At 39.1% G+C, this 21,446-nt stretch overlaps 1 protein-coding gene and 1 long non-coding RNA gene across 2 annotated transcripts; one reads left to right on the top strand and one right to left on the bottom strand.

Annotated features, from left to right (window-relative positions):
- Positions 1–7,463: 7,463 nt before the first annotated feature.
- LOC124268792 (uncharacterized protein F54H12.2-like) lies at positions 7,464–8,399 on the top strand. The gene has a single exon (XM_046703815.1). The coding sequence runs from the start codon at positions 7,464–7,466 to the stop codon at positions 8,397–8,399; it is 936 nt and encodes a 311-aa protein (XP_046559771.1).
- A 1,063-nt stretch (positions 8,400–9,462) lies between these two features.
- LOC124268759 lies at positions 9,463–14,034 on the bottom strand. The gene is made up of 4 exons (XR_006896347.1): positions 13,872–14,034; positions 13,610–13,697; positions 10,537–10,608; positions 9,463–9,856 (listed from the first exon to the last, which is right to left on the bottom strand). It is a non-coding gene; the product is annotated as an uncharacterized LOC124268759 (long non-coding RNA).
- Between the last annotated feature and the right edge of the window lie 7,412 nt (positions 14,035–21,446).

Below are 21,446 nucleotides of genomic sequence, written 5' to 3'. Positions count from 1 at the left end.
AACAGTTTATAAAACGACTGTCTTTCTCAGAAAGAAGTACACCTTACTTGGTGTTATGTCCCAGAACTAACAGATTTATATCAGGGACATTCGTATGCTGTAATATGTTTCTGACCCCCAAACCTCAACCAGCAAGTGATAAGGCAGGCGAAACAGGCAGACTGAGTCACTTTGTTTTATAAACTACATTTTATTCAATTATTTTAGAAAGGCTGTTCAACTGAGAACATTGTATTGTATAACATGATGGCATAACCTTCTAGTGGCGAGAAAAATTGAGATTCTTAAACTTTCTATTGCAGTTGATCCAGAAGAACTCTTTACAAATCAGTCCTCAGCTTCTCTGAATATTACATTTTCCACTGCAGTCACCCTGCAACGTCCTCTATTGCTTGTCAGACTGACTTCACTTGGTCAAGTCAGAAACACCTATAACACTAGCAACTAAATCTACTGGACCTACTTCACCAGTCACTCGGTGTACGTCTCGTCCAGAAAGAAGAAATTCCAACTGATATACCGTCAGAGTCATCTACATCAACTCCAGCCAGTGATCAATAACAAAAGAAGAAAGGGGACAAAATAAGTAGAAACAAACAACTTACTGTCCCAACACCTGAGGTTCCAAAGGAAAACCCATTTGAACCTCTAGATATGGAGTTGACTGTCCACACGGGACGGGCGGAGGAGCTTATCCTCCTCACATTCACATGAACATCTCCGACTTAGCATCCATGAATCAATTGTCCTCTATTATGCAATGGAATTACAGAGAACTCAAAAATAATTTCACCGAGATACAATTACTATACAAGATTTCTAACCATCTGCATTATGTCTTCAAGAGATTCAAAGATGGAGATAACTGTAATTTAAGACGGTACAGTGATTATCATTCTTTCTCCTCTGCAGGAGATATAGCAACCGGAGGTGCTTTCATTTTGGATACGACAGGGTATTATACATAGCCCTGTCCTTCTTAATGCCAATCTCCAAACTGCAACTTGCGTAAGTCCCAACTCCCAAACCATTTAAGGAATCTTTAAACATACCACATTATTTAATTGTAGGATATATGTTATTTTAACTTAACATATTCTACAATCGCTAAAATCTGCAGGAATGGTGTAAATCCGACTAGGGTACATGCAAGTAGCAAAGGTACTGTAAGTGTCCGTGGTCCCTGGTATGGTGATCTACCTTCAGTTGTTGGCGATCTATGGGCCATTTTTATACTGTCTTATCCTAATTTAGAAAGAGATGTTAGTTTTTATTCTTGATACTGTGATATTCTAGTTGGTTTTACTGTCCTTCGTTGACAGGTTTTGATAATTTACATGAATTTATGGTTAATTTGAAGGTTGTTTTAATCACGATATGGCTGAAATATTGCCGATGTGACTGTAAATTTAATCTCACTCACTCACTCCAAACTGCAGTTGTTCGTCTGACTCTTCATATTGCCGTGACGCTGTGCAGCTTGTATATTCCTCAAGCTGGTGAGGTGAGGTGAAATTGGGTTTAACGTCGTGCTTGAGGATATTTCGCTCATATGACGACGTGCATGCGTGTGTATGTGTATGTGCGGCTGCTCGTACTAGCCCAGACTTAAGCCGGTTTTATAGTGCTAGCCCACTGAGATACCATGCCGCAGTGAAGCATGAATACCCCACTCAGACACATTGTACTGACTCCGAGCCGACCAGTCCTTGTTGCACCCATTAATGCCGAGGGCCAGGCAGGTACCAACAAGTACCATATTTTAACGTTTTTTGGTATGACGCGGTCCGGGATCAAACCCCGACCTTCCGCTCTCCGGGCGGACGCAATAGTAAAGGTAAAGTCATCGAGAAATTTACTTCAGATAATACCATATGTATACATAACGATGACTCTACCACTTGTCTATATCCAGTTATAGACCTGCTGTGTTCAGAAAACAAGCGAACGATTGTCATTCAAGCCGGCAATGTATGCCTGAAATACATACAATTTATCCTACAATATATAATTTGAATAAAGTTAAAATATTAAGTGCCAAGTCTCGACGCGCATCTAAACAGAATAAGCGCCAGCCTTCGAGAAATTATGCTTCCAAAATAAATTCCCTCACATCGATTTCAAGGTGTGAAGATGATGAAAAGGATAAAGAGCAAACGTTCAAAATCTACTGTTCACCATCTGAAGGATGGTGATAATTTATTGATAGCTGACATTGCCAATAAAAAATATACAATGTGGTGTCCGGAAAAAACCCCTGAAGTACTGTTGATCATGAGGTACGATTGGAATCCTTTCTTAAAAATGCAATAGTAACTAAACAACATGCAGTATCAATTTTCTTTGATCTTTGATTTATGATACAACCTGGCTTTACGTGATTTTGTTTTGAGAGGTTGTTTGCCTATTTTTATATTTAACAGACAGGCAATTCCGAGTGGGCTGAGCCCTATCTGATCACTATAATCAGGACCAGGGTGTTCCAGGATCAGGGCTTGGATGATATTAATGATTATTGTAGAGGTAAAAATAAGCATGCGATAGAGAGGCAGTTGTAAACAAATCTGTCTCAATAAAATTTAAAAATGCACCATACGAAATCCCTTAAAGCTACATGCCTGAAGGCATATCAGTTAAAAGTCGTTTTAAATTCTTATTTGGGAGGTGACTAAAAGACCTTCCTTCACTCATATAGATCACTCATCCGCTCCCAACGTGATTACGGCTCCATAGCACATGGCGGAACCTGAAAATGCAACCTTAACCCACACACCCATCCCCCACCCCGACCCATAACCTATTTTATATCTTCTAACCCATATCTTCTAGCCTTAGAGGCCCGGTGCCTTTAGTGGTGTCGTTGTTGGACACACAATATCGCCATGACGCAAAACTCACTTACCATGGATGCTCTGAAGACAATATGTATCGCTCTCAGGTGAGTATTTCCTCTTTTAGAAGTATTTAATCTATTGTTTCGATGAAATATTGTACAAACAGTAAATTGTAATATATTCAAGATTAAAATAAATGTTCACACTGTTATCTAATCGTTAAAATTTTCAGATATATCTTTGAAAAGAAACATCATTAGATTTGAGAAATAAATAAGTTCACATTGTTACAACAATTAGTTGTTTTTTCTAAAGATATACTCGAGTAAAATGAAAGATCCATATTGTTGTGCCTTAACTGTTACAGACGTACAATTCCTCTGGGATTGCTGCATGTTTTGCAGCACCACGGAAAGAATAGAAAAGATGTCTACAAGAATATGTATGCACAAATGGTGGTGAGTTGATTATATATTAATTCATAATTGTTTTTTTTATTGTTGAATGAAATGTTTATTTCATTTCGATTCAAATTCTTTACTACACTTCTGTTCATGTTTAACAGTATGGTGCAAAGACTGCTCTTATCTTCCCAATAGAGATCAGAAATGCAGTCAGAGAGCGCTTCCCCGAGTCTGGCGCTGGCTCCTATGATGACCAACATGATGCGGCTCATATGGTAAGCTCTTCATACAATATCTGATTTACACTTGATATCAAAATCATACCCCAAAGTTAACCTCGCATTTTTATTGCAATAATGAGTAGATATAAATTTCATTCTACAGCACAGACGAACCCTCATCCCTCATTCTACAGCACAGACGACCCCTCATTCTACAGCACAGACGATCCCTCATTCTACACATATAGAACAGTTAAGAAGGGTGACATCCCTCATCCCACATTTCTTCCTAAAATAGTCTTACAATACAGTAATGAGCTAGTAATCCCACACGAGCTTCATATAGAACAGTTAAGAAGGGTGACATCCCTCATCCCATGTTAAAAGCCTCTTCTCCTGTTCAACAGAAGAGATTGGGTAGATGTGTCAAAAACTTTATTCAACATAAATGGGATGTGGTGAGCTACAGTGTTGTGAAGAAAGTCACCCTGGCTAAGTTTACTCAGTCTTCCGCTCTTCAACATATGTTAATAAATACCTCTCCCAAAATATTAGCTGAAGCCAGTCCATATGATAGACGGTGGGGTGTTGGACTCTCTCTTCACAACCCAAAGCTATCAAATCCATCTAACTGGAAGGGACAAAACTGGTTAGGAAAATCTTTGATGGAGGTCAGGCAAGAGCTTATGAACAAGACTGTTGTGATTGAAAAGTGTTAATTTCCTGTTTACAGTAAACTGAATGGTAAAGCATCTTTCTACTCATGGAAGCAGGTTCTGCATCCATCACACAGCTTGGACGAAACAGTAGTCATGCAGTCTAATGAATGGTTTCAAGATCGCAGTGAATGTGTCAAGGATGCTAAGAGGAAGTTTCAAGATGATTCTAGAACAACTAAAAGAATCATCATCAAAAAGACGAGAAAGTTCTTGTGCGTCGACGAAGTAGACAGTGTAAATCACATAAAGCACGCTGAAAATCTTCTCACTTTGTGTTACACTTTGGAACTGTCTAAAATTCTTAGATGGCTGTCCTGTGATTTGTGTTTTGGATGTATGTTCGATTCCAAGGGTGAACTGATCCACACATGTAAGGATATGTCAGAACAGGATCAAGTTGATCGTCTTTTCATGACTGCCATGTCTGAACTCCATGATGAACACGTGATTGACAAATGGGTGGAAGTGTTTAGTGGTGATCCATCTCTGAATCATGTGAACATAGTTTCATACCGCTGTAAAGACTATCGGGACACCCATTTTAAAACATCAGACTGGTTTAATGAACTGAAGCAACGTGTTGTTAAGATGTTATTGTTAGAAAATCGCTTTCAATAATTGTGAATGTAACCCTATCATTGTATATCTGTGTAGTCTAGAATTCTATTAATTAAAGTATATGTTGTATAATTATTTATACCTTCATGTTATATATTGCTTGATACACCCGGTTTCAATAATTGAGAATGTAACCCTATCATTGTATATCTGTGTAGTCTAGAATTCTATTAATTAAAGAATATGTTGTATAATTATTTATACCTTCATGTTATATATTGCTTGATACAGCCGGTTTCAATAATTGTGACTGTATCCCTATCATTGTATATCTGTGTAACCTTGAATTCTATTAATTAAAGTATATGTTGTATAATTATTTATACCTTCATGTTATATATTGCTTGATACAGCTGGTTCCATCAGTACATTGTGAGTTCACAAAAGATGAACAGGGTATTGACAGAGAAGCACGAAAAAGCATTAGAAAAGTATTATTATGATCCTCACAATCCAGGAGCCTATTATGGACCATCCAAACTTCGACAGGTATTGAAGACGAAACCTCAACCTGATGTAAAGCTCAGAAAGGTGAAATGGTTTGTCAACAACCAAGATGCTTACAGTTTACACAAGCCAGTCAAGCATAGATTTAAAAGGATGAAAGTCAGAGTGAATTCCATTGACGAAATGTGGGATGTTGACCTTGCCGATCTTTCCCGTTACAGCACAGAAAATCAGGGTATACATTATTTGCTTGTTGTGATTGACATACTGAGTAGATTTACCTTTGTCCTTCCTTTGGAAAATAAGAAGCCAGAGTCCGTGTTGAAAGCCTTTAGAAAAATACTTCAAGAAAGGAAACCAAGAAAGGTACGCGTAGATGGTGGTAGTGAGTTTAAGGGAGTGTTCAAATCTTTTTTGGAAAAACAAAATATTATCATTACTATCGCACGCAACGAAAACATTAAAAGTAATTATGTAGAACGTTTCAACAGAACACTGAAATCGTTGATCACGAGTTACATCACGCGCAAAAACACCAAACATTATCTCAGTGTTCTACCCGATTTAGTGTACAACTACAACCATACTATACATTCGTCTTTACCCCTTTTATCTCCTGCTCAAGTCAATAAAAGCAGTGAATTGGAAGTATGGCAACACTTGTATGTCAAACCTTTGTTGAAACCAAAGAAAGCAAAAAGTTCAGTGATAAAGAAATACAGATATAAAGTAGGTGACCTTGTCCGTATCCCATATCTGAGGAAACCTTTCAGCAAAGAACTTGATCTGAAGTGGACAGAAGAACTCTTTAAAGTAACAGAATGTTTCAAAAAACAAGATATACCTCTGTACAGAATCAAAGATTTCCACGACGAACTTATTAAAGGGAGTTTTTACACTGCTGAACTGCAGAGGGTTAATAAAGAAGAAGATATTGAGTGGCAAGTGGAAAAGATCTTAAAAAAGAAACACATGAGAGGAAAGACATACCTTTTGGTTCGCTGGTTAGGTTGGCCTAGTTCTTTTGATTCATATGTTGAAGAAAACCAACTGAAAAATCTATGATGGAGAAATATGTTTTTCTCAAGAGCTCTGACACACAAAATACTTATTTCAAGGATAACACCCCCTATCATTTTCGCCAAAAGCTTAATCAAAGATTGGTGTTTGATGGATTTTGGGTTGTGTCTTTAACTGAGTTAAACTTTGGAAAGCTAGACCTCACTCATATGAACAATCCTTATGTAGATGTACTGTGTAACCTGTGTGACAGTTCACTGGTGGGTAACACCCAGTTACCTTTGTTAAGACGCATTGACCTGAGGAATGGTCCCAACTTTTCCTGTGCCAATGAATACAATATCCACGTAATGGTCAAAGAGTCACCCGACATTGAAATCTGTATAAAAGCGAGCAATGGAATACCATTGTCATTCTTGAAAGAGGAGACTCATGCAACACTTCACTTGAGACGTTATCCCTTTGCTGATTGAACATGGATCCCCTCCCTCTGTATATCCCTGATTATAGCAAATGGCAGAATTACTTATAAAAACACATGACAGGTACTTCTCGTGTTGTTAACGGAAAAACTGCCCCTAAAGTTATTCCATCTCTCCGACCTGTTGCTCAACCGGGAGAACCCAAAATCGAACTGCAGATGACTTCAGAACCACAAAGCATGGTGGAGAAAGCGAATGCCAAAGAGAAGCGCCATAGATCTTTAAAAAGAGCTGCAGGTGAACAGGTTGTCACAACCAGGAAGATACATCAGACAGGCAACATTCCCTCCAAGACAGCTAAAGTACTCAAGTGTACCCCTGTGAAAGAAAACGACATCTTCAGTTGAACAACATGTCTTTATTGAATAGCAAAGATTTTGAAGAATTGATTCCGAGGTCATTAAACCTATTTACTCTGCCACCATATCAGACCAGCATCCAACAACACTATTTTGTAGATGTACGCCCGCTCAGTCAAATTAATGACTCCTCCCCACTGGAATTTCACATATCTAATTTGGGCAGCGATTACATCGATTTGAAGCGAGATTGCATATGACACTCAAAGCCACTCATTCAAATGGTACAGTATTGGATAATGATGAACACGTGGCACCTGTCAATCTGTTTATGCAGGCGTTGTTTTCTCAAGTTTCAGTGTATGTGCAGAACCAATTGGTGTCTTCGACTAACAATCATTATGCTTATAAGAGGTATGATGAAGACATTGCTTAACTATGGAGCCGATGCCAAAAACTCCCAAATGACATCACAGTTGTTTTACAAAGATGAGGGTGGAAACAATAGTGCCATTGAATCAACCAATTCTGTCACTGGAACCAATTATGGTTTGACTGCACGTGGTAACTTTATCAAGAAAAGCAAAGAACTGACCATGTCTGGTCCTTTGTATGAAGATGTGATTGGTATGAAAAGACATTTATTCAATGGAGTAGATCTGACTTTGAAATTGTACAGATCATCACCTGCTTTCTGTTTGATGAGTGGTAAAGCTAAACAAGAGTATACCATTGAGCTACTGGATGCATATCTCCAAATATGCAAACTCAAAGTCAACCCGGCACTGATCCTAGCTCACAACACCCTATTCCAAAATAACTCCAATGCACTCTATCCTTTCACTAAGTCTGAGGTCAAGGTCAACAGCATCCCCGTTTCTCAACTGAGGCACACCATTGATAATGTGTCCAACCCCATTGCTAATCGCTACATCATTGGCTTTGTGGAAAGCAAGAGTTTGAATGGGACATATGATGGGAATCCTTTCAACTTTCAATCGGGCATGCTCAAAACTGTCAGCCTCTATGTGAATGGTGTCAGTGTACCTGGTCGTCCAACCCGTGCTGATGATGTGAACAGCTATGTGAACATGTTTGATGGAGCGGGACTTTGGAGAGAAAATCAAGGAAACTGTATTTCTAGAGAAGAGTTTTTGTTAGGAAATGCACTGTTTGTCTTCGAGCTGGAAGAGGTGTGTGGAGAATCTGAATACCTCAATCTGGTGAAATCTGGAAATGTGCAGTTGGAAATTGTGTTCAAAACTGCACTACCCCAAACCTTGAGCTGCATCATTCTCAGTGAAAGAAACTCCATCATAGAAATCGATCAGGCTCGAAACGTCTTTATCAAGTAAACACAAAGATGAAAGCTTCGCAGTTGATGTGTGCCCTTCAGTGTGATTCAACCCTACAGAGACATGTCTTGGGGGTGTATGCCAGAGATACGCTTCCTACTATCACACCTTTCATCCAAAGACAAGGTGTAGGACTTATTGTGAATACTGATATCAGACAAAACAGCGGCCGTCACTGGATTGCAATGTACTTTAAACACAATAGAGCCGAAATCTTCGATAGTTTAGGAGATCCTGTTGATGTTACATTTGACCACTATTTAAAGGTTTATGCTGGTTCTTACTTACGTAACAATCACCAGTTACAATCTCTAGATTCAAATGTCTGTGGGTTCTATTGTTTGTACTATGTCTTATGTAAAATTAAAGCACATCAGAGTCTAAACCATATACTTCATCAGTTTGATATACATAACTTCATGTGGAATGACACCTTTGTATCTGAATATATTTGTAATTATTTCAAATACTGTACTCCTTCTTGTCTAGATTGTAATTGATACTATTTATGTATGCACCAGAAGAAAAAGAAAAAAATCAATAAAATTAGTGTAGATGAGATTATGTTTGTGTTGTGTATAAATACCTTTGTATCATGACATTTAGTGTAGTTCTGTGATAAAGGGCAATCTTGATACATCATGGAGGAATGTGCGTTAACATTTCAAACTCCCACCACAATATCGGTTGTGGGTGGTTCTTCAAGTGGAAAAACATTTTGGGTTGCACGACTCTTAAAACAAGCTGGTAGCATGTTCGATCCACCACCCAACCTGATTGTGTATTGCTATGCTGTGTGGCAGGATGTCTACAGCGAACTTGAGAGGGTGATTCCCAACATTCGATTTAAAGATGCACTACCTACGGAAGAGGAGTTAAAATCATATTCCTTAGAATCTGATAAACGGTGTGTACTGGTAGTAGATGACTTCATGCAGGACATTTGTAAGAACCCTCTGTTTTTACATCTTTATACCACACTATCTCATCATCTGGGGATCACAGTCATTAACATACAACAGTCAGCCTTTCCTAAAGGCGAATATAACAGAACCATGTCTTTAAACACCCATTACTTCGTTCTGTTATCTAACCCACGTTCAGCGCATGAATATAAAATTTTGGCATCGCAAATATTTCCAGGACAGAGCAAATATTTTACGGAATCCTTCCAAGATGCAGTGGGGAGAAATAAATATGGGTATCTTGTTTTGGATGCTTCACCCTATGCTGATGAAGCCTATGGACGTTTACGCACAAACATATTTCCTGATGAAGTATGTACAGTCTACTTACCGCAGACATAGAATTATGCCCAAGATGATATATATCCGTCTCTCTATGAGTGTTTTCATCATTTCACTTTCATCACTTGAACTGAACAGAACCATGGATGAGTGTGGGCGCTTCAATGATGTGTTCCCAGATTGTGTTGAAATAGAGACACACACTGAGAGCTATGGACAAAAGTTTAGTGACAGACTGAAGTCATACAGCAAATGGCCTGTTCAAATGGAGCAGTCACCAAAAGCCATGGCTAAAGCAGGATTTATTTACACAGGACAATATGATAAAGTCTACTGCTTCACATGCAAGCTTCGCCTACATCAATGGTTACATGATGATGATCCCAAGACCGAACACTTCAGACTGTTTCCTCACTGTAGCTATATGCTCATGGTGTCTGAACCCAAGAAAGGTTAGAAAGTAATAAAATCCTGTTGACTATCCTATACTTGTACATTAGAAAGTGGCACATCGAACATTAAACATCGCATCATGAGTAAACTACTAGAAAAACATTTGAATTTTCTTCTGATGTTGGAGCAAGCTGGTGTTGGACAAAGAAAGGCTTTGTTAATACATGCGTCACATGGACAGCTTATGTCGGTGATTACTCTTATATTTAACATTCTGAGAGGAATCATACTTCTACCAGACAGTGATAAAATAGGACTGACACGCTACAAGAAATGCATTCGATCTCTAGCCAGCAAGACAGTTAGCAACCACGAGAAACGTGAGCTGATTCTGATGCATCATTCGGTTCTTCCCATTTGCATAAGATCTTATCAAGCATACCTCTCATCGATTCACTATGAGCAAGCCTATGGTTCTTCTGACAAGAGAGACCTACCAGAGGTTGATGAACAATCAAGAAGAACAGATTCCTCCTCAGACAGTGAATCAGACACCGATTCAGGATCATCTGACAACGAAACAAGATCTGAAGATTATGAATCATAATAATGGATCTAGTAACAGCGGTGATGAAGAAGCACATGCATCTGTTGTGAAGGATAACATAGACATCATGCTTCGTGTACCTGAACAGATCATTAGAGGTATTTCGTCTACAAAAACCATCGGCAAGTTAATGACTTTGTGGATATTTGTGAAAGAAAACATTCTAAACAGACAAATAGGTCTGGCAGAAGATTTACAACTTGCGTTACCTAATGGTGAGGTGTTGCATGGTTCGAACATAGTAGACTTGATCCTTTTGTTATCATGAAAGCAGGTGTTAAAAGTCGCCGTCCAGTAGGATATAGAGACTTTTATAAACTTTTAAGACATTCGCATGTTCCTAAACATCTCATGAAAAGCAGACAAAAGAAAGACAAAAAGAAGAAAACTGTAAATACTTTATATTTAAAACGCAAAGCATCTGATGGTGCGCCTGGTACAGCAAAAGTAAGGGCACTCGAGCCTTTTTAATGTACATCCATCATTCTTTACATATTATGTACAAGGAAATAAAAATGGATTACTGCATGACTAGTTTGTCTTGTTTATGGCAAACTCATGTTGAGTTTGGTTAGCATCTCCAGTCTCTCTTTTCCTATGTTGGAAAGCAAACCAGAATTCAAATAATCAATGTTTTCATAACAGACGGTATGTCTGTCATGGAAGTCTAGACTGAGTTGTGTACGTGGTTGTCGTGCTCTTTCTAAAATGTTCTGATGAGGTATTCCACTCAGAGCGTCCTCAAAATAGAGGTCCACCTTTTCAGCACTATCCATCATCACACACTGGGGGTGAATGTGTGAGGGGTGATCAACTTCACATCCATAACAATTGTCTTGACACAGTTTTGTGACAACTGTGGTTGAACATGACCAGGTACTGCACATTTTGTGCTAAATCATGATGTGTTATAAATACAGCTTTCACCAGAGAACAGTTACGAAGTCTGCTCACTTCTGTCATTGCAGTTCATTCGACTTAGCAAGCTGAAATCATGTCTGATTCAGTTAATGTTCAGTTTGCAGACAAACATTTTTTTTTTGTCTATCAATTTGTTTAATGGAACCATGTATATTCACCTTACGAACTGGAATGCTAGACACCAGAGAAAGAGCATATCTATGACATTAGATGTCTTCAATCAACTTTTGACTGATGCACCTCAGTACGTGCAACAGGCTGAAAATATTGCGCTAACGATGGATGAACTACCAGACATCCCTCCCATTCCCGGAAATTGATACACCAGACGAGATTCAACATGCATCAACACCGCTACTGATGCCACCTCCTCCCACACTGACAACAACACCAGATATGAGAATGACCAGCATCCCCACTACACTTATGAAACAAACTGGGAGAGTTACTCCAATGTTTGGGAAAGCAACCACCATCAGAAGCATGCCATATGTTCGTGGTAAGTAATGCATCAGTTTGATAAGGTACAAATACTAAAATGCTGAAAATTATTCTTTACCAGCAAGCTGTCAAGGAAGTGAGGTAAAATATTGTATGCGTAAGCCATCAAATCAATGAAGTGATACATAACTGTACCGCAAGCTACCAACAGAGTGAAGTGTCCTAAAATATTTTATAGCGTAAGCTAACAACAGAGTGAAGTGACGTAAAATATTTTGTATCGGAAGCTAACAACTGAAGGAAGTGTCTTAAATTATTTGTATCGTACGCTATCAACTCAATGACGTGTTGTAACTGTACCTCAAACTATTCTGTGCTTGGATGGTTCTTACAGTCTGTTAACGCAATTTTCATTGATGTTGTAAAAAATCACTTAACTTAAAGGTGCTATTTAAGTGTCTATTTCTGTCTCCTTGATTTATCTTGATATCATCGTTTTCCATCTAGTGTCTACACGTTTACTCTCATTGGAGGAAAAATAAACTACTTATTGCTGTAGAGACGTTATCCCTCACTTTCCATTAAGTGATCTAATGTTCATTTATATATTTTGTTTACAGGTAACAACAGCGCACAAAAGTAAATCAGAAGTGGCAGACCCAACTTGTGAAGATTTCTAAAGATAATACGCTCAAACCGAATGACTAAATACAAATAACATTCGCATTGTTGTTGTTATCCTTTCACCATGCTTCAAGAACACTAGAATTACGGTTTGCTTAGACAGAGTCGCAGTGTTTGTGTATTTTACGGTGTGGTAGTTAACGTGTCTTGTAAGTGTGTCGTAGTGAGAGTTCGAATCTGATCGGAACCATTAAGAAGATATCCCCATTTAGATTATAAGGCTCTTTGACTAAGTTCTGCACAACCGGAGGGGAGGTGTACACGGAGGATATGCGTAAATGCCATGTTCCTTGGCTGAGAGCAACAGCGCGCGTAGTCACAGGATTATTCAACCCACTCAGGATGACCCACTGCAGCCTACAAACACACGATCTTTCACGACGGTGAGACCGTATACAGCACAGTGAACACATAGGCTTGCTGGCGAAAGTGACCTAGTTCTATGTTTATCTGTATAACATCACAGTGACGCTGGTTGGGGGGTAAAAACTAGGTTATACAATTAATGTTAATGTATTACTTCAAGAGTATGCTTGCAAAATATATCAGTCAGTTAGACACAATTGCAAGCGACTAACTGCAAGTGAATTTAATAGTGAAAACGAACATAAAATATTGTTAAACCATGTCAATCCCATAACCGAATAGCGGCTCGTACCCTCTAGAATGATTTTATATTGATGCATAACTTTACTTAAAACATGACGAAAACTTTATAAATGACGAATATTTTCACAGAACATACATCGAGAGGGATACGCGTATGTTTGAAAGAGACGTGCGATAACAAATGTTTAACACAGTGATTGTAAAATACTATACTGCAGAAAATAGTAACGGATAAGGTTATACGTGGTGTTACCTTTCAGCAGAGCTCAAAACAAAAAAAATAAAAAAACCAAAAAAATTGAACATACTTAAGCAAGACTGTTCATTGACAATCAACTTTCGCGATGGTGGTAGGTGAATTAGGTCTTCACAGCTAGTCTCGCCTCCTCTGATGAGCTTCAAAATAATTTCACATATGCGAGTGTCATCATCGAAACACTCGCTTGCTTCATGATACATGCAATAAGTGAAGTTAATTATTCACAAGTGTATCAAAATGAAATAGCATCGTTATTAACTTAAAGTACATTTTGATATCGCCATCAACAGTAAGGTAAATTTGATACTTACTTGCAACGAGGGGAACAATGACACATCAAGTACGATACGTCCTTCTCGTCCATGGAGGACAATCGTTTTAACAGTTGGGTAAGGGTCTCCGTGGATGTGCGTCAGGGTGCTTTTCCCAATAGGACCCAGTCCAAGTGGTGCGCTTTAAGATGTAAACGAATTTTGCAAAGCCTTAAATATGTTAAAAGCTATTGATGATGTGGCACGTATGCATACTTAACCGAACTGTAGTGGTACTAACAAATTCTTTTCATCACCAATTCTACTGAAACGTAACAGGGAGGAGACTTGTGCATCTCAGTTCTATAGACAGTAATACAAAACGAACCATCTTGACCTACAGATCAAAGACTTGACACCACTTTGACACAATAGGATAATGAGAAAACCGGTGCATGAACGTGATACAGCGTTTCTCTTGCTGATGACACAAGGTGAATTTCAGTGCACGAAATTACTACCACGAGATGGAGTCGTGATGGACTAGAGCGTGCATGTGTCTTGAAACAAAATCGCTAGATGTTTGAGTTTATTCTGGAAACTCGCCCAGCCAAGAACAAACCGAAAAAACTTTAACACCTTGCGGGTTTCAATTAGTCTCTCATTTCAATTCACCACCACCAGTGTAGATGTTACCCCCCCCCTCGAGTGATAGGACAATAACGGCTATGGGTGCCTAATAGAAGTCTAACAATGACAAAGGTTAACCTTGGGTTTTAGATATATAACGTGATAATTCTGTGTGTCAGTCCTCTCATTGTATGATTTGTTGATCTTGGTAAGAGGATTGAACTCAGATAATTATTCAGATGAAGACAAAGTTAGTCAAGTTTTGTTAGTCATCACATAACACGCCAACGCCACCTAGACACCGCCTATGCACCCACTTTCAACATTTACCCCTGAGAATCATCCAGTCACGCTGTCCTTTCATAGCTGTTCTATATATAGAGTACACCATGCATTGAGTATCATCCAGTCACGCCTCCCTTTCTTAACTGTTCCAATTGTTGTGACACTAAGCAAACCGTAATTCAAATATAGCGGGAAACATCCATTCATGATAAATAATTTTCTCATTAAAATCAATCATTAACTCCTTAATGAAGAAGACATTGTGTATCACTACGCTTAATGAAGCTGGGTGTGGGATTACTAGCTCATTACTGTATTGTAAGACTATTTTAGGATGAAATTTGGGATGAGGGATGTCACCCTTCTTAACTGTTCTGTATGAAGCTGGTGTGGGATTACTAGCTCATTACTGTATGGTGAGACTATTTTAGGATGAAATGTGGGATGAGGGATGTCACCATTCTTAACTGTTCTATATGAAGCTAGTGTGGGAATACTAGCTCATTACTGTATGGTGAGACTATTTAAGGAAGAAATGAGGGATGTGGGATTTCTGGTTATTGGTTCCATTGTTTTTGCTAATTGGAGGATGAAATGTGGGTTTTTTCGGGGGTGGGATGTGGGATGAGGGATTTCTGGTCATTGGTTCCATTGTTTTTGCTAATTGGAGCATGAAATGAGTGATTTTTCTGGGGTGGGATGAGGGATGAGGGATCGTCTGTGCTGTAGAATGAGGGATGAGGGTTCGTCTGTGCTGTAGAATGAAATTTATATCTACTATAATGTTATAGATAAACAACTTCTTCATACACTGGATAATATAAGTTGTGGCATTACAATGAGGGTTCCGCGATGTGGATAAAGCCTAACGAGGGACGCATAAAAACCCCGTGTACCCTGCATCGTAAAGTTGTAACGAAGTTATCTTATTGAATATTCAAACTACGTGACTACCGTAGGCTCATGGGTTTCGCTTGGAGCAGTGTAAATTATTTATTCACCCTCGAAAGATTTATTCACCTGGTGGGCGTTGTACACAGTAATTTGTCCAGGGTCACGTGGGCCAATCAGAGGTTGAACAGCCAGTGAATATTAAGTGAATAAAGAAGTTTAATATTCATGACATTAATCCACTTTATTATTGCAACAATTTCAATATTACAACTGAAACAGTTTTCAATTATTAATACTTTACTTTTCTTTGCTTTCAGGGTAACCACGTGACACAACAAGAGATGGTGGACATCACTTGGAGAAATCCCCCTGCTACATGTGATCTCTGCAAGAAGCTGCCTCTATAAGCAGTGATACGTCAAAGAATAAACACAGCTACTCATTAAAAACGGAAAGATTGATTCACTTCATCACTCACATCTGAAAATAAAACTGTTTGAAAAGTTCCATTTGTTCAATGTTATATGTTTTTTAAATGAAAATGATTGACATCGCGTCATCAAAAAGTACGGAGTATAGATTCAAGTCTAAGTTGTGTGCAATCGCCATCTTCACCATACGAGTAATTGTCTACTGACAGTCCTTGCACACTATCCTCTGAGTCCTTACACACATTCCGAGTACACAGACTACAAATCTGCTTGCTCTTCCTGTCCTTCTTCGAACTGCAGATGTCTGTGATCGTCTCTTCATTTGTGGGAGCATTGGTGTTTCTGAGACTGTCTGGAGGAACAATAGTCTCCGGCTTTTTGCAGACATCTTCCATGCGGGAAACTTCACTGTCCATGCAATGTAAGCTGCAAGGCGGCAACGTCTATCATGTTCAGGAAGAACACAACAGGCCACCCCCTTGTCCTCCGCTTGCAAGTGTATCTGTGCAACATCTCATCCATGGTGTCTACGCCTCCTTTGGTTTTGTTGTAGTATGTGACGATTTCTGTTTTTTTTTCTTCTGTGAGCCCTCAGTGTCATCAGTCTGGTGCATGGTACTCAACAAAGTCACACTCTTTGACTTGCTGCATCTGTACGACACAATGGCGAGCTTGCCAAGAAATCCGAAAAGGGATTCATAGAGCGAAATGGATTTCTTGGCAGTAAACTCAGGAGGGAGGAAGCACTTGTTTTGTCTGACTGTTCCGACAAGAGTCAGGCCATTTGACAGCAGCTCCACTCCAAGATCACGATCTGTGAAAAAGTTGTCTGCTGTTATGTTCCTGTTCGATCCAAAGAATGGTCTGCACAGATCCAGAGTGACCTGGCGGCCTAGACCAACCTGGACAGTATGGGTACCATACTGCTCGCTCCACATCATCCTACTGCTCATCATGTTTTGTTTCAGGAATCCACTTGTAATAAGAATCCCAATTAGAGCCCACATTTCCTCTTCATTTGTGTCCTTCCATTGTTTCTGGCTACCTTTCTGAGATATGAACTTCCTTCCATAAGTAATTGTGAAAGTCACAATCAGCTTGATGATGTCCTGCTTAAAATAAAGCTGAAACATTTCTACCTCAGTTTGAATGTGATAAGCATGTTGAACCTTTTGCTGTTGTGTCCTGAGAATATTTCTGTCTGGTATTTTGGATGTACTCGGTGGGGTATTTGACCAAACAGATCCATCTTTTGCTCTATAGAACCAGCCTTCATCCAAATTATCAGTTCCGTCAGATTCAGAGTCATCGTCTGATAATTGGACATCCTGGCCTTCAGTAACGAGACTGCCGCTGTCTGGATCAGATTCAGATTCAGATTCTGATTCTTCATGTGGAATAAAATCACTGTCTGATTCACTTTCCTCACTGAAGGACATGTTTTCAGAATCAGAATCGTTAACATTCCCAATGAAAGCTTCACATGGATTTGCCTATTTTATGGTGTGTGTGTGTGTGTGTGTGTGTGTGTGTGTGTGTGTGTGTGTGTGTGTGTGTGTGTGTGTGTGTGTGTGTGTGTGTGTGTGTGTGTGTGTGTGTGTGTGTGTGTGTGTGTGTGTGTGTGTGTGTGTGTGTGTGTGTGTGTGTGTGTGTGTGTGTGTGTGTGTGTGTGTTAAACTATTAGATTTTGTCCATCGCCAAGGCCTACTATCGAGGGCGATGATCCTTCTCGGATTGCACTATCAAACTCTCCTTGCAGTATCTTCCAATCCTGCATACAACTCTGTTTTTAATCCTCTCTACGAAGATCTTTGTTACAAAATCTTCACGTATTCCGCCTCTTGGAACAAGCATTATACAATTCCACCTGCTGCTGGCATTGAGCTGCAAAATATAAAAAATAAATTTATTTACAAAGTAAGTGACCCCTCTAGACTAACAACTAGTTTCTGAAATGAACAAATTTTACTGAAAAAAGTTCCTGAAGCTGAGGAAATCTAGACTTGCCATATTTTCTAGACTTGCGTGGGCTTTCTAGGATATATTTGCTTCAGGGTCTGTATGACAGACTAGTGACCCCCCTGCATGTCATGTACAAAGTCAATTACCCCCCCCCCCTTCCATATTTTTAAAGCATAATTTTTAAATATTTTTTATGTACAAAATTGCTGACCCCCTAGAAACATGTGTACAAAATTGATGACCCCCTACCTCCCCAGAACAAAATGGGTGACCCCCTTAAAATCATCATCTCTCTCTCTCTCTCTCTCTCTCTCTCTCTCTCTCTCTCTCTCTCTCTCTCTCTCTCTCTCTCTCTCTCTCTCTCTCTCTCTCTCTCTCTCACTCACACACACACACTCTCACTCTCTCTCTCACACACACACACACACACACACACACACACACCTAGCCATAAATTATGAACGGTCCCTAAGGGAAGTGATCCTATTTGGCATATGTTCCTTGGCAATTATTTCAAGTGTATATATCTCAAGTATCTATCTCTAAAAAAACAATCATCCTACTTGTTTCTCCAGATTAGCATGATTTACTCCGACTCCATCGTCATTTGACATCGCCATGTTTGTTTGTCCTTACGCGTATTCTGATTGGTTTGAGTCCCTAGTATGGTGATCTACCTTCAGTTATTGGCAATCTATAGCCTGATTTTATATTGTATTGTCAGGTAGAGATAAAATGTTTTAGATTTAATTAAATTTATGTCTGTGATTTCTTACTGTCCTTTGTTTACAGGTTTTAAACTTTTAATCGTAGTATATTTGTTATATTTCTTAACAATGGCTAAAATGCAGCATAAACGCCAGCAGCTGAAGGGATGGTGCAAATCCATGCAGGTAGCAAAAGTACTGTAAGTCCTAATGGACCCTAGTATGGTGATCTCCCTTCAGTTGTTAGTGATGTATAGCCCGCTTTTATTTTGTACTCAGTCTGTCTATACTGATTTAATTTTATGATAGCGTTTTAGTTTTATATCTATATATAATATAATATTTATATTTGTGATGCTTTAGTATTTATATTGTCCTTCGATGACAGGTTTTAATGTTCTAAATTTATGGATTTTAATATTGATATAAATTAACTTGTTCTCGTTACGAATTGGCTGAAATATTGCCGAGGTGACACTAAATATTAACTCACTCACTCACTTATATACGATATAATGTTCTTGAAAGTAGTGTTGGCTGAAATATTACATACTGTTCTTGGAGGTACGTCGGTTGGGATGAAGAGCGTGACGTTATCAGATTGCGCCTTCGGAAACTCAACATGCGTAGACGGCGTGTGTGGATGCGTGACGGGAACCAGCTATGACGTCACGACTGGTGACTGCCTAATTCGTGAGTATTTGACACATTTGAAACGGAGTCAAATCATCACACCATGATTCCAAGTGATGTCGACTAGGTTTGGTTTTGGTTCCTGTTTCAAACAATTTCAAATAATAATCACTTTTATGCGAATGTTTGATTGGCAACTTTCCTTTTGATATGAGTGAGTGAGTAAGTTTAGTTTTACACCGCACACAACAATAATCCAGCTATATGGCGGCTGTCTGTAAGTAATGGAGTAATTCCTGCAAAATGACAGCGGTCTAAAAATAATGGAGTCTGGAGCAGACAATCCAGTAACCAACATCATGAGCATCAATCTACGCAATTGGGATACGATGACAAGTGTCAACAAAGTCAGCGAGCCTGACAACCCGATCCCGTTAGTCGCCTCTTACGACAAGTATGGGTTACTGAAGATCAATTCTAACCCAGATCTTCACGGGTGCTTTTCGATATGACTTGGTATTTGTGATGAGCTTGTGTGTATGTACAAACTTGGCTCATATTGTCACTATATGGCGATGCGAAGTAAAATTGACACTCACTGCCGACTGATATCATGTTAAATAAAAAATAAGATGGATAGTCAGAATGGTGCAAATATTACCGTCGCCATATAATCATTACCTTCCATTGTTTGGTTGTATTTCAGGTTGCAATGCATACGGCAGTGAAATCAGTACTTACAAGGATTCTGGAATAGGAGGATGTAACACCAAGGAGCCCACAACGTCTACAATGCAGGCGTGCATTGCCACATGCAAGACAGAGACTCTCTTTGTGTGTATCACGGAGATGGAACATGCAACCTCTGTGACAAACCCGCTCTGGAGTTCCCTGAGGGGTACCTTGAGGCTGGTATCAGTGCTAACTGGACTCTGGCAGTACGACACTGTACATACTGATTATACTGTGTCCATGAATCAGAACGGCCAACAAGATCCTGGACGCTAACTAACAATCGCACAAGTTTTAATAGTCAGTGCCTGTATTTATCTTCTTTTAATTATGTCATCCGTTTCAACGTCATGAGAAAAGCATTTCGTCGCATAATTTGCAATGTTTTAGCAGCTTTTGTGACTGGGGTAATCTAAACACCACGCTCACTGAACTATGAAGAATTCAGCAGCAAATCTCCAAGCTTGTGTGCCTGGTCTATTTACATGTCATATTATATTATATAATGATCTTGCTACTGGCCAATATGACATCGTCTTTTGTTGGTTGCCCAGTCATGTTGCAATCACTGGTAACACTAAGGTTGCCTTTGCTGCTAAGGCAGCGCTCAACAAATCTGTATCGCCACTTCTGCTACTATACAGTGATTATAAACCTATAACCAGAAATACTGCCAACGGAACTAAAAATCTTAACTCACTCACCTTTTTAAGTATTTATCTTACATTACGTACATTAAGTACTCTGCACTGATATATTTTGTATAATAGCAGGTACTATATTCATGAGAATAAAAAAAATTAAAACGTCATATTTTCAACTTCCAACATCTGGAATGAACCATTCTATACCCTTACTGTTACTTGTCATGTGTTGTCCATGTGTTTCCTACAACACTGGTTATGTTCAGACAACATGCTCGTCAACTGCTAATCACTTGCTCACACCAACTGAGGGTAGTTTGGATAAGTTCATGCTTGTCACTATACCTACCTTGGTGACCCCTCAATATTGCCGCTGAATGTATAAAAGGATCTTTATTAGAGCTGGAAAATATAGTGGGCAGGCATTTCTGGAAAAGGCTTTGCAAAAATGTAATTTTAGCGACGGTAGGTTGCACATCAAGACACTGCAGACTGCGTATTTGTGAATTTGTGTTTTTATTTGAGTGAGTGTTCTAAATATTCTGAATATTCAAGAAACAAATTGCTGTTATTTTGTTCACATGGAGTTCCACATTAATGAACCTTTTCATCACTTTGATAAAAATAATTTCTTGCCTCGTCAGACCACAAAAACACATTCTTGTGTCAGTCAGACAAGTTGGGCTGAAGCGGACACGCCCCTCAAAATGAAGCTCT

The sequence above is a fragment of the Haliotis rubra genome, unplaced genomic scaffold, assembly GCF_003918875.1.
Source record: "Haliotis rubra isolate DU_JTF1 unplaced genomic scaffold, ASM391887v1 Scf14, whole genome shotgun sequence".
Taxonomy (NCBI): Eukaryota; Metazoa; Mollusca; class Gastropoda; order Lepetellida; family Haliotidae; genus Haliotis; species Haliotis rubra.
This window is presented reverse-complemented; position numbering and strand designations above follow the sequence as displayed.